Source organism: Sus scrofa, chromosome 17 (genome assembly GCF_054392235.1).
Source record: "Sus scrofa isolate SSC_HxYL_T2T_F1_AM1 chromosome 17, Sscrofa_HxYL_maternal_Yorkshire_Landrace_v2.0, whole genome shotgun sequence".
In the NCBI taxonomy this organism is placed as follows: Eukaryota; Metazoa; Chordata; class Mammalia; order Artiodactyla; family Suidae; genus Sus; species Sus scrofa.
In genome coordinates this window covers 20,554,958-20,569,387 of record NC_139399.1, presented here as the reverse complement: position 1 = coordinate 20,569,387, position 14,430 = coordinate 20,554,958, and the positions used below count along the sequence as shown (strand labels likewise).

Genomic DNA, 14,430 nt, shown 5'->3' with positions numbered 1-14,430 from the left:
AAACCATAATCTGGCACCCATGGGGTGAGTTTTGGCAGACCTGCATTTGACTTAATCTTCCCACTGCTACTTATAATTTACTTTGGCCATTTTTACGAGTGACTGGTTCCTCATTCTCATTTCACGCCTGAGCTGCTCTTATTTGATATGAGTTTGTCCAACCCAGATTGAACTGTAGCTCTCTGATTGATTAGTTTGGCATTGGAGTCCCATTTTCAGCCTAATGCGAGGTGGCAGGATTCATGAGGAGCCTTCGTGGAGTGGGTGGGGGGGAGGGCAGCAGGGGCTGCGGTCAGGGAGGCAGGTGGAGGCCAGGTTATCAAGGGCCCTGGAGGCCATGGGCATGGCCTCATTTTTATTCTGAGTGAGGAATCCGCTGGAAGGACTTGAGCATGGGATTGAATGTGTGAGGAACTCTGGGTTTGGTTTCATTTTTAATTATAGTGAGGTAGAGTTGATTTACAGTGGGAAATCGGAAGATAATTGGAGCCTCTAAGAAAAAGGAAGGAAGATGTTACACAGAGTGGAATTTACCGTTACTCATTCGACCTATACACCTATTTTTTCCTATTTCTTTGGGTTTCTTGGGGCGGGGGCGGGGGCAGTAGACCCAAAAAAATCACTTAATTTGGGGAAATATAAATCCCTCAATGTGTTGAGTCCTGAAACACAGCTTTTCCTATTAATTGTTAAATTGAGTACAAGTAGAAAAGGTCGCTTTTTCCTATTCCAGAGGGCAGACTGTTGACTCTCTTATGTCTTGATCCCTGGCCTGTGACCTGAAGTTGAACAGCACACCATTACTGACCCCAAAACATCAGCTGTTTTTTAGTGACAGCTTTATTGAAATAGAAGCCATTCATTTAAGTTGTACAATCCAGGTACATTCAGTATATTCCAAGGGTTATTCAGTTATCACCACAGCCAATTTTAGAACATGTTCATCAGCCTCAAAAGAAACCCTCTACCTCTTTGCCATCCTGACGTTTCCCATTCCCCTCTCTTCCCAGGCCTGGGGAAGCACAAGTCTTCTCCTGGTCTCTACACAGGGATTTGCCTTTTCTGGACATTTCACATGAATAGAATCACAATGTGGGGTCTTTTGTGGCTGCCTTCTTTCATTTAGCATGTTTCCGAGGTACATCTGTTTTGTAGCATGCACTTCATTTCTTTTCATTGCTGCATGTTATTCCATGGTATGGACATACCACTTTTTATCCATCCAATCATCAGCTGATGGACCTTTGGGTTGTTATTACTTTTTGACTATTGTTGATAATACTGCTGTGAACATTTACATCCAGGTTCTGGTGTAAATATATGTGTTCATTTCTTTGGGGAATATGCTTAGGACCGGAATTGCTATATCACATGATAACTCCCTTTCACCTTTTGATAAACAGCCATAATGTTTTTCCAGAGTGGCTTCACCATTTTACATTTTTATCCAAAGTGTGTCAGCATTTCAATTCAATACATGCCTGTCAATACTTAGCATTCCCCATCTTTTTTATTCCAGCCATCGTAGTCGGTGTGAAGTGGCATCTCATTGTGGTTTTGATTTGCATTTTTCTGATGACTCATAAGGTTGAGGGGCTAGTCACAAGCTTATGACCCATTTGTGTATCTTCTTTGAAGAACTGTCTGTGCACATTTTTTGCCGGTTTTTTAACGAAGTGTAAAAGTTCTTTTTGTTTCCTAAATACAGCTGTGTTTCCCAGATTCAGGACTGTCAGATGTTTTCTCCCCTGTTCCTCACCTGTTCACTTTTTTCACGGTATCTTTTGAAGCCCAGAAGCTTTTAATATTTATGACTTGAAAATAATCTCTTTTTTGTTTATTGGTGTCATATCTAAGGAACAATTCTCAAATCCAGTCATGCAAATAACACACCTATGTTTTCCCCTGAAGAATTCTGCAGATGCAGCTCTTCATTTTGAGTTAATTTTTACATATGGGATGAGGTAGAGGTTTCATTGTCTTCTTTTGTGTGTCAGCATACATTTGTCCCACTATCATTTGTTAAAATCAAATTCTTTTGTCACTCTTACTGATAGTCAATTGACACTAAACATGACGGTTCCTTTTTTCTTTTGTTTTTTTTTTTTGTCTTTTTGCTATTTCTTGGGCCGCTCCCGCGGCATATGGAGGTTCCCAGGCTAGGGGTCCAATCGGAGCTGTAGCCACCGGCCTACGCCAGAGCCACAGCAACGCGGGATCTGAGCCGCGTCTGCGACCTACACCACAGCTCACGGCAACGCCAGATCTGTAACCCACTGAGCAGGAGCAGGGGCAGGGACCGAACCCGCAACCTCATGGTTCCTAGTCAGATTCGTTAACCACTGCGCCACGACAGGAATTCCATGACGGTTCCTTTTTAGAGCCTCAGTGGTAATGCATTAATCAGTATGTGCCAGTGCTAACTCACATTTTATGAGAACTCTTTTGGTCATCCTTCAGGTTCCCAGTTGTTTTCTGTAGCAATAAAAAGAGTAGTGGAATGCCTTTAAACACATCTGTGGAGATTTTCTGCTTTGAAAGGAACTATGACCAGCTTCTATGCTGCTCACACTGTGACGTGATGGGAAGTAGGCTTACAAAGATAAATTCCATTTCTTTTTGCCCCTCCATTCAAACATTTATTCTCTCACCCAGAGCCTCCCACTTTACCCCAGTTTTTATCAAATCCTAGTCACAGGATCTGCTGCCTCAGTCTACTATATACTTCATTATGTATACCTATTAGAATTCACAGACTCATCCATAAACTTCACCAGTTAAGAGGAGAAGATTAACTTTGGGCTGTCAGCTTTCCCCTTGGGAAATCTCTTTAATCCAGCATCTTGCAATTCACAATGAAATCATCTCTTGATTTGGTTCTTGTGTAAAACACTGTTCTGACCTTGTTCTTGGCATAGATCCTGCTCTCAGAATCCACAGCCCCTTGAATCTACCTCCTTTTACCTAAAGAGAAAGAGATGCAGAGCTATTCTTTATAGCGTAATATGTAATTAATGGAATAAATATTTCATGCCATCCAAAGAAAAATTATCAAGGGTGCAGCTGTTGAAAGTCAGGTAATATTCAGAATTCCATTGTGGTGCAGCAGTTCAAGCACCCGAGGTTGCTGCTCTGTCACAGGCTGAATCCCAGGCCCAGAAAATTCCCCATGTCACAGGGGAGGCCCAAACACCACCACCACCACCACAACAGGTAATATTCAACCAGTTTATCAGAGACAGACAATAAATGAGCAGTTTGTACTTCACAGTTTCACAGCCTATCTGTGTGATATGGAGAAGCACTGTGGTACCACCTAAGATGAGAGCATTTTACCTCCCCGTACGGACGAGCCTTGAGGAAAGTAAAGGGAAGACTGTACTGCCCTTAGAGACGGCCAGAGGACTCTCCATTTGTTTTACTACTGAGAAAATTAAAAATGCTTCCACAGGGTTCTATTTCCTCTCTGAGGAAAGGGAACTGAGGATTGAGTGCTAGATTATTAAATACTCAAAGCTGCCTATCTCTAGAATTTCAGTTAATTGAAATGGGTTTGCAAGTCTGATTCTGGCTATTCAATGGACTATTTCTACTTGTTTCTCAGTTGCTGTACTTCAAATCATGTGTCTCCTTGCATACCAGTCTTCCTTATCCTCAACCATGAGGGGGAATTTTAAGGTGGCATCCCTGCCTGTTTGTAAGAAATTTAATTGAAGGGAACGCTAAACACACTTCTTCCTCAGTAGTTCTTAGGTGTTTCTTCTAGTTATCTTCTTCTCTTCAGCAGAGTTTGTCATTAAGAAATCAGTTGCAGCACTTCTTAGATTCCAGGTTACAGGAGACCAGTCTCTACTGTATTTATGTTACATATCTTCTGATCTTTTTTTTTTAATCCACGTTCCTGTTTATCTGTATTTCCCTGAGAAACTCTCCAAAGTGCAGTGGTTTAAAGGAACAATGTGTATTTTGTTCACAATCTACATTTGGGAAGAATGTGGCCAGGACAGCAGGTCTGTGTTCCCCTCAGCTTCATCTGGGGGCTAGAATCACTCGAAGGTCTGTTCCCTCACATGCTGATTGTTGGTTCTGGTGGCTGTCTGGACCTTTGGTTGGGCAGGCAGGTGGAACAACTGCCCTGAACGCCTGGCCTCTCTCTGTGGCCTAAGCTTCCTCACAACAGGGATCTGGGATCCAAAGTTTAAGGTCCAGGCGGAAGCTGTACTGTCTTTTCTTTTTTTTTTTTTTTTTTGTCTTTTGTTGTTGTTGTTGTTGCTATTTCTTGGGCCGCTCCCGCGGCATATGGAGGTTCCCAGGCTAGGGGTTGAATTGGAGCTGTAGCCACCGGCCTACGCCAGAGCTACAGCAACGCGGGATCCGAGCCGCGTCTGCAACCTACACCACAGCTCACGGCAACGCCGGATCGTTAACCCACAAGCAAGGCCAGGGACCGAACCCGCAACCTCATGGTTCCTAGTCGGATTCGTTAACCACTGCGCCATGACGGGAACTCCTGTACTGTCTTTTCTAACGTAGCCTTGCAGTTCACAAAACATCACTTCCACCGTATTGTGTTCATTAGGAGCAAGTGACTAAGGTTACCCCGTGTCCCACCATTTTTAGGAGATGAATTTTCTAAAACTTATGTTTACATTCAGAAACCAGCGTTATCTACTCGCTGGTCACAATGTTTCATATTCCATCCACGTGAAAATACACTGAACCTTACCAGTTCTCCCATGAGTCTCAACCGTTAGTGTGTCAGGCTCAGGCTCAAGTCCCAGATTTTACCATCTTCATCAGGTACAGAGAGGGACGAGTCAACTTGGTGTGGTTTCTAGAGTTTATCCCCTTGAGTGCAGTCCTCTCACCATGAAGACTTGGGAACTAAAGGGTCACGTTATCTACCACCCCCACACCCAACATTCTGGTAAGCTGCTCAAGGCTCTCCCATTACGAAATGGAAACGGAGAGGCACAGTGGACTACAGCAGTTCTGAAATACAGCCTGGTACCTGCTCTTTGATTAGGACTTGGGAGCGATTCTCCTTTGCTCTACCCTCTGGGCTCTTAGTTCTGTCCTTTTCATGAGCAGTGACCTGGGTTTGTAGCTAAGTAGTTTTCGCAGGCAACTTCCTCCGCGTAGAATTGCTAAGGAAAACCTTTTGAAGTCCTCTTCACATTTTGTAAGGTCTTGGTCTCTTTTAGTCCAACTGTGGTAGCAGTGTTTTTGTTTCCACAGCTCTCTTTATAACTTTGAGTTTCCTGTGAATTTTATTGGGGTTCATTCCTTCAAAAAAGCTACCGTCACAAGAATCTTTTTGAGATAACTCTTCACCTTGGGCTTCCTGTGAAGTTGTCACGAGAAGATACCTTTCAAATGCTTATGCTTTTAAGATCCTAAAAGAAGGAATTTGAGGTAGACCTTCAATCTTCCAAGGTCTTAATAAAGTGTTTTACAGACTTGGCTTCATCTTTAGGTCATGTGTTCCTGGGAGCACCCTAGATGTGCTCTTAGCCCAGAAGCCATTTCTCTATTTTAGTTTTGCTTGACAGGTGGACATGTGGAGGTGCTATCAATGGGATACAGATATTTGAACCCAGTGAACCTAGTTTCTTTATACTTAATAATCTTTTTTTGTTGAATTATCCTTCTCATCAATTTTGCTTTCATCTGTTGCATAGCACACGTCCTGTGTGTGTGTGTGTATATATATATAATATGTGTATTTATATACATTTTATGTGTGTGTGTATATATATATATGTACACACGCACACACACACACATACATTTTCTCACATTATTCTGGCTGCATAGCAGAAGGAATTCTATCCAGCCTTTTGTGATGGAAAGTGAGGGAGGACAATGCCAAATTGTATTTTTCAATTTTTTAAAATGAAAATTGATCCTATGATTCTTTATATTTTCAGATTACATGAGTACTAATATAAGAATGATTCAATTTTGATTAATTCAGTTGACATTGATGATAAATATTTTAAGGTTCAGCTTTTTTTGGCCATATTTACAGTTGCTGTCTGAAACACTGACTCCAAATTAAAGGGAGCAAATATACCAGAATTACTAGCTTACAGTTGTTTTTACAATGTATTATTTTCATTTGCTTTAGAAACAATCAACATCTCAAGAAACCTTAGTGAAGTTATGGGAAAACAAATCTGTTCCAATGAAAAGTGAAATGGAACTCAGACCTAGAGATCTTGAATCTGAACTCTCCACAGTGAAAACTTGTACAGACTATGCTAAGGAAACAGAATTGAAAATGTATAAGCAAATCTACCTAGAAGAAGTAAAAGTTAGAATGTCATTGGACAATAAACTAAACAAGTAAGTTAAAACCTAGAGTCAGAAGTTAAGGGGTTTTGAAGCTTTGCAATTTATTTATTTATTTTTTTAATTTTTAAATTTTTTTGCCTTTTCTAGGGCTGCTCCCGTGGCATATGGAGGTTCCCAGGCTAGGGGTCTAATTGGAGCTATGGCCGCCGGCCTACGCCAGAGCCACAGCAACGTGGGATCCGAGCCGCATCTGCAACCTACACCACAGCTCACAGCAATGCCAGACCCTTAACCCACTGAGCAAGGCCAGGGACCGAACCCGCAACCTCATGGTTCCTAGTCTGAGTCACTCTGGTTCCTAGTTGGATTCGCTAACCACTGTGCCACAACGGAAACTCCAGCTTTGCAATTTAGACAGCAATATTATTATAAATTTTCCTTTTGGAATTACTCTAAATAGCGACATCAACACGTTGAACTATTTTTTGGAAGATGACCCCTTCAACCGAAAAGGTCACATTCTAGCTTTTGGTAAATTTAGCTTCTTGATTCTGATGTTCAGTACCATCACTGGATAGCACCCTGAGGCAAACTCTGATGTATGCTGTTAAGTTTTCTGCTCTATATAAAGGTAGGCTTGTGAAATAGGGGAACGTTAATGTAGGGGTGAAGGGCAGCATACTTCACTTGGTGGCTGAACATAAAACAGCGTCCTGCCTGGGGGCATGTGCGGAACACGGAAAGGGCAGATCTCACCTGCAGGTCTTTGGTAAATACTGTTAGAAGCTACAGGATTCCCCACATCCAAAAGCAGTGGGTGCCTGTGTTTGTTTTTGTTTGTTTGTTTTTGTTTGTTTGCTTTTCAGGGCTGTTATTTACAGTATAGGGAAGTTCCTGGGCTTGGGGTCAAATCAGAACTGGAGCTGCCAGCCTACACCACAACCAGAGCAATGCAGGAGCCGATCCACATCTGGGATATACACCAGAGCCCACGGCAATGCCAGAAACTGAACCCACTGAACAAGGCCAGGGATGGAACCCCCATCCTCATGGGTACTAGTCAGGTTCATTCCCACTGAGCCACTATGGGAATTCCCCCATGAAATCTCTTGTAAAACCCAAATGACATAACGCAAAGAAGCAGTGAACGGAGGACATATCTTGCTAGTGGGTGCCTAAAATAAATAAGCATCAAGAAAGCACAGGTGCTCCCAGGACAGTTCAAAGCCTCAGGGGCTTGATGCTGAGATGCTGAATGTACTTCCTGGGGGAAGAGCTTGGTGGGTGGGCCTGTTCTCCCTGCTTGGGGTGTGGTGCCTCTGAGATGACTCTGTAAAATGCACACTGACTGCTGCTTTGGCTTTTGGCCTTTGTTCCATAACATTAGAAATCCTGTTCAGATTGTTTTTCAGTTATCAAAAACATACTGATGTAACCCTTTCATAAAAGCGAAGTAAGATATACTTTCAAGAAGCAGGGGGTATGCTTAGCTTCCTCTGCAGCTGTTTCAGGTCTTTGGGATCAACCGACTCCACTAGGGCATCCTCCCCTTGAGGTTTGTTGCTCTAAATCCTTCCTCTGGGCCACGTGCTTCATTTCTCCAAAGTCATGAATGAAATGTGTACACAGTGGTGGTGAACACAGACGTTGACCATGTCTTTGAGGGATGGTTTATTTTTTCTCCCTATATTTGTTTACTTAAGAGAAGTTTGTCTAAGTGCAGGCATTCCAGAAGGCAGCACGTGTCACCCATTAAGCCACCTCCATCACTGACATCCTTTCTCTCCTCTCCTGACTTTGAATTACTTGTCGGTTAAGAATCCCTTAGGGGCAGGGGATCTCTTGATGTCACGGTGGCTTAAGGATTCTGCATTGTCAATGCAGTGTCTGGGTCCTGACTGTGGCGCTGGTTCAGTTCCTGGCCAGGGTGCCCCCCCCCTCAAAAAAAATGTCTTAGGCACATATGTACTTCTGCTCTGATACACTTTTCAGTGCTAAGACACAGTTCAGTGAATATCATTTAGGAATCATTTAGAAAAAATGAAATGAATGAAATACGCATTTTACAATCTTCACAGGACCGAAGAGAGGCTGGCTGAGACCGCCGCTCAACTTCAGGTGGTGAGAGAGCTAAATAGACCTCAAGCTTTGACTACAAGACCAGTCCTGGAGCCACCTCGTGCTGGAAATCTTCATACCATTTCAGTGTTTAGTGGAAATCTTACTCCAAGAGAAAACTCAGTGGCTTCTACCGCACGTTCACATCCTCCAAATAACAGCATCGATGCTTTCTTGACCAAGGTTAGTTACATTATCCTTTCTTTCTCGGGTTTCATATTTCTGATGTAATTCTTGTTTTTAAGTGGTGGAATGGTGAGTTGTTTATTTGACTTTTGCACACTAAGGAAAAGCCATGTTATTGGTGCTAATCAAGAAAGGAGACATGTTTTGTAATTTTTTTAAGTCCCTGGATTTCTCATTTTGAAGAGATACACCTATCATTAACTTTATTTCATTGAATGTAACTGACAAATTTTAAATGTCTTGAGAACTTGCATTAAAATAACTTTTTTTTTTCTTTTTAGGGCAGCATGTGCAGCATCTGGAAGTTCCCAGGCTAGGGGTCCATTTAGAGCTACAACCGATGGCTTTTGTCACAGCCACAACAATGCAGGATCCAAGGTGCATCTGTGACCTGTCACAACGCCCTGCAAGACTGGATCCCTGAGGCACTGAGGGAGGCCAGGGCTCAAAAGCCCTTCCTCATAGCTGCTAGTCAGGATCATTACCACTGGGCCACAGCAGGAACTCCTTAATTTCCATTTTAGAAATTAAATATTGTTGCCTAATAACCAAAGAAATACTTTTCTTTTAGATGTTTGGGATATTTTCTAATTGATTTCAGTTTGGCCATAGTTCATCATTTTCGAGTTTGTTGCACTCGTTTTTCTACCCCTAAACGTTAGTGAATGATTGGCATCCAAACACTTAAGCACATACGGATGTGTTTTACTTAAAGGAAGCTAAGATAAACCCTTTTAAGAATCAAAAAAACTTGTAACACTGAATAACAAGACTTAGTTCCCATTGTGTCTCAGTGGGTTGTGAACCTGCCACGGTGTCTGTGAGGACGCAGTTTCCACCCCTGGCCTTGCTCATTAAGGATTAAGTATCGCCCCCAGTTGTGGCATAGGTCACAGAGGTGACTTGGATCAGGTATTACCCTGATTGCAGTGTAGGCCTCAGCTTTGGCTCTGATTCAACCCTTAGCCTTGAAATATCCATGTGCCTCTGGCGCAGCCATAAAAGTACAATAAAATAAAAGGTTCACATCTGTATTTTCTTTTCTTTTGTGGCTACCCTGCAGCATATAGAGTTTCTGGGCCAGGGTTCAGGTCTGAGCCGCACCATAGCTACACCACAGCTACGGCAGTGCGGATCCTATAAATCTCTGTGGGGTCTGGGGATTGAACCTGCATCCTGATGTTGCAGAGATGCCACCCATCCCAATGCACCAAAGCGGGAACTCCTTCATTTCTGTTTAAGTTAAAGCTTTTGTCATTTTCTTACATGAGGGATACACTCTTACTTGCTATTTTACTTATATCATCTTTATTGCAACTTCTATAAAATGTCTTCCTGAACAATTGTAGAACATTTCTAAATATGTAGCCAAGCAAAGCACATTTTTATTATTTTCTTTTTATTTTTGTCCATTCTAGCTGCTTTACAGTGTTCTGTCCATTTTCTACTGTACAGCAAGGTGACCCAATCACCCATATATGTATACATTCTTTTTACTCCCATGATCACGCTCCATCATAGGTGACCAGGCATAGTTCCCAGTGCTATATAGTGGGATCTCATTGCTGATCCATTCCAAAGGCAAGAGTTTCCATCTATTAACCCAGACTCCCAGACGTTCCCACTCCCTCCCCCTCGGCAACCACAAGCCGTTCTCCATGTCCATGATTTTCTCTTCTGTGGCAAGGTTCATTTGTGCCAAGTATTAGATTCCAGATATAAGTGACATCATGTGGTATCTGTCTGTCTCTTTCTGACTTACTTCATTTAGTATGAGAGTCTCTAGTCCCATCCGTGGTGCTGCAAATGGCATTATTTTGTTCTTTCTTATGGCTGAGTAGTTTTCCATTGTGCATATATACCACAGCTTCTTAATCCACTCATATGCTGATGGAGAGTTAGGTTATTTCCACGTCTTGGCTATTGTGAATAGTGCTGCAGTGAACACATGGGTGCATGTATCTTTTTCAAGGAAAGTTTTGCCCAAGAGTGGGATTGCTGGGTCATATGGTAGTTCTATGTCTAGTTTTCTAAGGTAGCTCCACACTGTTTTTCATAATGGTGGCAACAACTGACATTCCCACCAACAGTGCAGGAGGGTTCCCTTTTCTCCACACCCCCTCCAGCATTTGTCATTTGTGGACTTGTTAATGATGACCATTCTGACTGGCGCAAGGTGGTACCTCGTAGCAGTTTTGATTTGCATTTCTCTAATAAACTGTGACGTGGAGCATTTTTTCATGGGCTTGTTGACCCTGTATATCTTCTTTGGAGAAATGTCTAGTCAAGTCTTTTGCCCATTTGTCCATTGGGTTGTTGGCTCCCTTGCTGTTGAATTGTATAAGTTGTTTCTATATTTGAGAGATTAAGCCCTTGTCAGTTGCATCGTTTGAAACTATTTTCTCCCATTCTATAAGTTTTATCTTATTTTTTTTTTTTATGCTTTCTTTGGCTGGTCAAAAGCTTGTCAGTTTGCTTAGGTCCCATTGGTTTATTTTTGCTTTTATTTCTGTTGCCTTGGGAGACTGACCTGAGAAATCATTTGTAAGGTTGATGTCAGAGAATGTTTTGCCTATGTTCTCTTCCAGGAGTTTGATGGTGTCTTGTCTTACATTTAAGCCTTTAAGCCATTTTGAGTTTATTTTGGTGCATGGTGTGAGGGTGTGTTCTCGTTTCATTGATTTACATGCGGCTGTCCAGTTTCCCCAGCACCTCTTGCTGAAAAGACTGTCTTTTTCCCATTTTATATTCTTGCCTCCTTTGTTGAAGATTAATTGACCGTAGGAGTCTGGGTTTATTTCTAGGTTCTCTATTCTGCTCCCTTGGTCTGTATGTCTGTTTTGGTACCAGTACCACACTGTCTTCATTAGCGTGGCTTTTTAGTATTGCCTCAAGTCTCGGAAAGTTAGGCCTCCTGCTTGGTTTTTGTTCCTTGGTATTGTAAACAAAGCAAAACTTGTCTACATAACCATTATGGGCAGGATGCATTGAAAAGGTTCTTATAAAGGTATTGTTGACAGAATTCTTAGTAAGAGTTACAGAAAGTATGTGCCTTCTAGAATTGCTGGGGATGTAATTATTTCTAGTAGGAAAAGACTAATCCTCTGAGAGGTGTTAATATACTGTCTAGAATGATAGAAAGGGGTAGGTTTTGATCAAGGAGCTGAAAAATTAAGTACAGCAGGACCTCATTGCTTATCCACTCCAGGTGCAATAGTTGGCATCAACTAACCCCAAACTCCCCATCCATCCCACTCCCGTTCCCTCCTCCTTGGCAACCACAGGTGTGTTCTCCATGTCCAAGAGTTTCTTTCTTTTCCATAGATAGATTCATTTCTCCCATATATTAGATTCCAGATAGATTCCAGTGCTATCGTATGGTACTTATCTTTCTCTTTCTAACCTAAAGACGAACTTATAACATGACACAAAACTGTGTCTCAACAGAAGATTGAGTCCCATTTCCTTTATAAACAAAATAAGCCTCCTGTTGAAATCACCCAGGCAGTGCCTTCCACTCTGAATTTTAAGTCTGGTCAAATGATAACAGCATGAAACTAGTTTCTCAGACGGCAGAAGCAGAGTTCAGTAAACCAGGTTATTGTTTCATTTCTGTGACTCACACACTCTCTCATGTCCTCAATTCATTTTGTCCACATAGACCAGGGAGGAGGCATTTTATCTTTGAAAGATGAGGGTAATTACGCAAATTCTTCCAGTTATTGTTCACTTATTTTTTTTTCCCCTCTGTACTTCATTTTTCAGTGCCTTGATCAACAAAGTCTTCCCCAGTACGTTTCTGTGCAGCAAAATACACGTATTTATGTTAACACACTGACACGTGTCATTTCCTTCACACAGTACCCTATTTACACTTGGGTAATGAATTGAAGTGGCTGAAATGGCTTAATTTTTACTACATTTTCCTAGGTGCATTTACTTTTATAACATTCAAAATAGAATGATACCAAAGTTTAACTTAAAAGTATCAATAATTACTGAAAGTATATGAACTCTGGGAATGAGTGTGTGTGTGGGTGTGTGGTGTGTATGTATTTATCAAATTGGTCTCTAAAAGAAGACAACATTATTTTCCAGCCTGTCATCTCAAGTACCACTTAATGGTAATACAATATGGTTGAATGAATGAACACCCATTTGTACTTTCTGCCCTTTGTATTGTGACTGGATCCAATATATATCTCTCTAAAATAGTCCTTTCAACTTCTCCCTGCTTTAAAATAGGGGTGGTGGAGTTCCCCTTGTGGAGCAGCAGCAACAAACCCGACTAGGAACCATGAGGTTTTGGGTTTGATCCCTGGCCTTGCTCAGTGGGTTAAGGATCTGCCATTGCCATTAGCCAAAGTGTAGGTTGCAGATGCAGCTCAGATCATGCATTTTGGTGGCTGTGGTGTAGGCTGGCAGCTGTAGTTCTAATTCGATCCCTAGCCTGGGAACCTCCGTATGCTTGCTGCAGGTGCAGCCCTAAAAAGCAAAATAAAATAAATTAAAATAAAATAAAATAGGGATTGGGATTTCTATGGATCCCATAAGCTCTAGGATAGGTTGCAGATGCGGCTCAAATTTGACCCATAACCCAGGAACTTCCTTATGTCCCAGGTGCAGCTAAAAAACAAAGGGGGTTGGGAGAGTATGGGTTGTTTGGAACACTGTACATTAATTATAAAGTCAGGGAAGAAGAAGACATTTCTATGAGTGTTGTCTGGTCATCGTCCTTGTGGGAGCTGTAGTGGGGTAGGTGGCAAATGACACTTGTCTTCTCTTTGTGAGGACAGAATGTGGGAAGGAGTCAGGCAGGTGGAGATCAGCTAAGGAGCTTCATCGCCTACACGTACAGATGAATTGGAGGATGCAGTTTCGATGCGCAGCCACAGTGGCCATCCGAATACTTCATCCCCACTTGGGCCCTTCCCCTTGGAGGCCTAAGCGGAGGAAGCAAACCTTGACACCTGTCCTGGGGGCAGGCTGCTTACTGCAGATGTGAGACCCAAGTTCACAGTGCTCTGGGCAGACACATGTTTTCAAAGAAGAGATTCGGATCCACACAAGGATTCCTTAGTTCCTTCTTGCAGCTTCAGACTTTGGGTAAATCTCCTCTCCTCTCCCAAAGAGGGTTGAGGGGGTGTGAGTCCTCATGTGGAAACCAGAGGCCAAGGAAAAGAAGTCCACCTGTAATTTCTGACTGACTTCAATTACAGTTGGGCTTAAGCTTCTATCTTGTATACACAGCAGGTAGAGATGAGCGATTGAAGCGAAGGATGCTAGGTGGCCAAGAGACATCTGTTTTGTGCTCTCAATCTTGCCATAAATAAGCCCCAAGGTGGATAATTCCTTTGCTGACTCACTCTGGGGAGACAAATTTGACTTGGAGGAAACAAGTATTCTTTTAAGGAAGAATCTCAGTTTTGGTGAGCTTGATTCAGCTAAAGCTTTTCTCCTTCTAGTCCTCTATCCTGTGCTTCAGAAGCTCGGTGATTCGTAAATTGAGCATGTTCACTGCATATAATAGGGGTTATGGTTAATAACTTATTCTTGTTCGGGCCTTCAAAACATAGAATTTAGTCAGAAAGGTACCATTTCATGTCTCGTGCCTCAAATATTATTGAGCTACATGACAGTCTTCCATATTTATTTTCTCTAAATTATTGTTTAAAATCTGTGTGTTTTGCCCTAATCTGATGAAGTTGCTGGCATACAACTCCAGACAGAGCAAGAAGGCCTTTGGCTTTGTGAGCCCAGGCAAGCTGCATTCTCGCTGGGCCTTTGTTACTTTTTGTCAAATTACGGGCTGAGTAAATTGGTGACTTT

At 42.2% G+C, this 14,430-nt stretch overlaps 1 protein-coding gene across 1 annotated transcript in view; it reads left to right on the top strand.

Moving 5' to 3' along the window:
• Nucleotides 1–14,030, top strand: part of LOC146395161 (uncharacterized) — a 100,055-nt gene extending 86,025 nt beyond the window's left edge. Inside the window, exons 51-54 of the mRNA XM_085004278.1 lie at nucleotides 6,131–6,348; nucleotides 8,376–8,598; nucleotides 13,398–13,707; nucleotides 13,852–14,030. Coding sequence (XP_084860404.1) covers nucleotides 6,131–6,348; nucleotides 8,376–8,598; nucleotides 13,398–13,463 — 507 coding nt within the window. The 3' untranslated portion in view covers nucleotides 13,464–13,707; nucleotides 13,852–14,030. The remainder of the gene's footprint in view (nucleotides 1–6,130; nucleotides 6,349–8,375; nucleotides 8,599–13,397; nucleotides 13,708–13,851) is intronic.
• The last annotated feature ends 400 nt before the right edge of the window (nucleotides 14,031–14,430 follow it).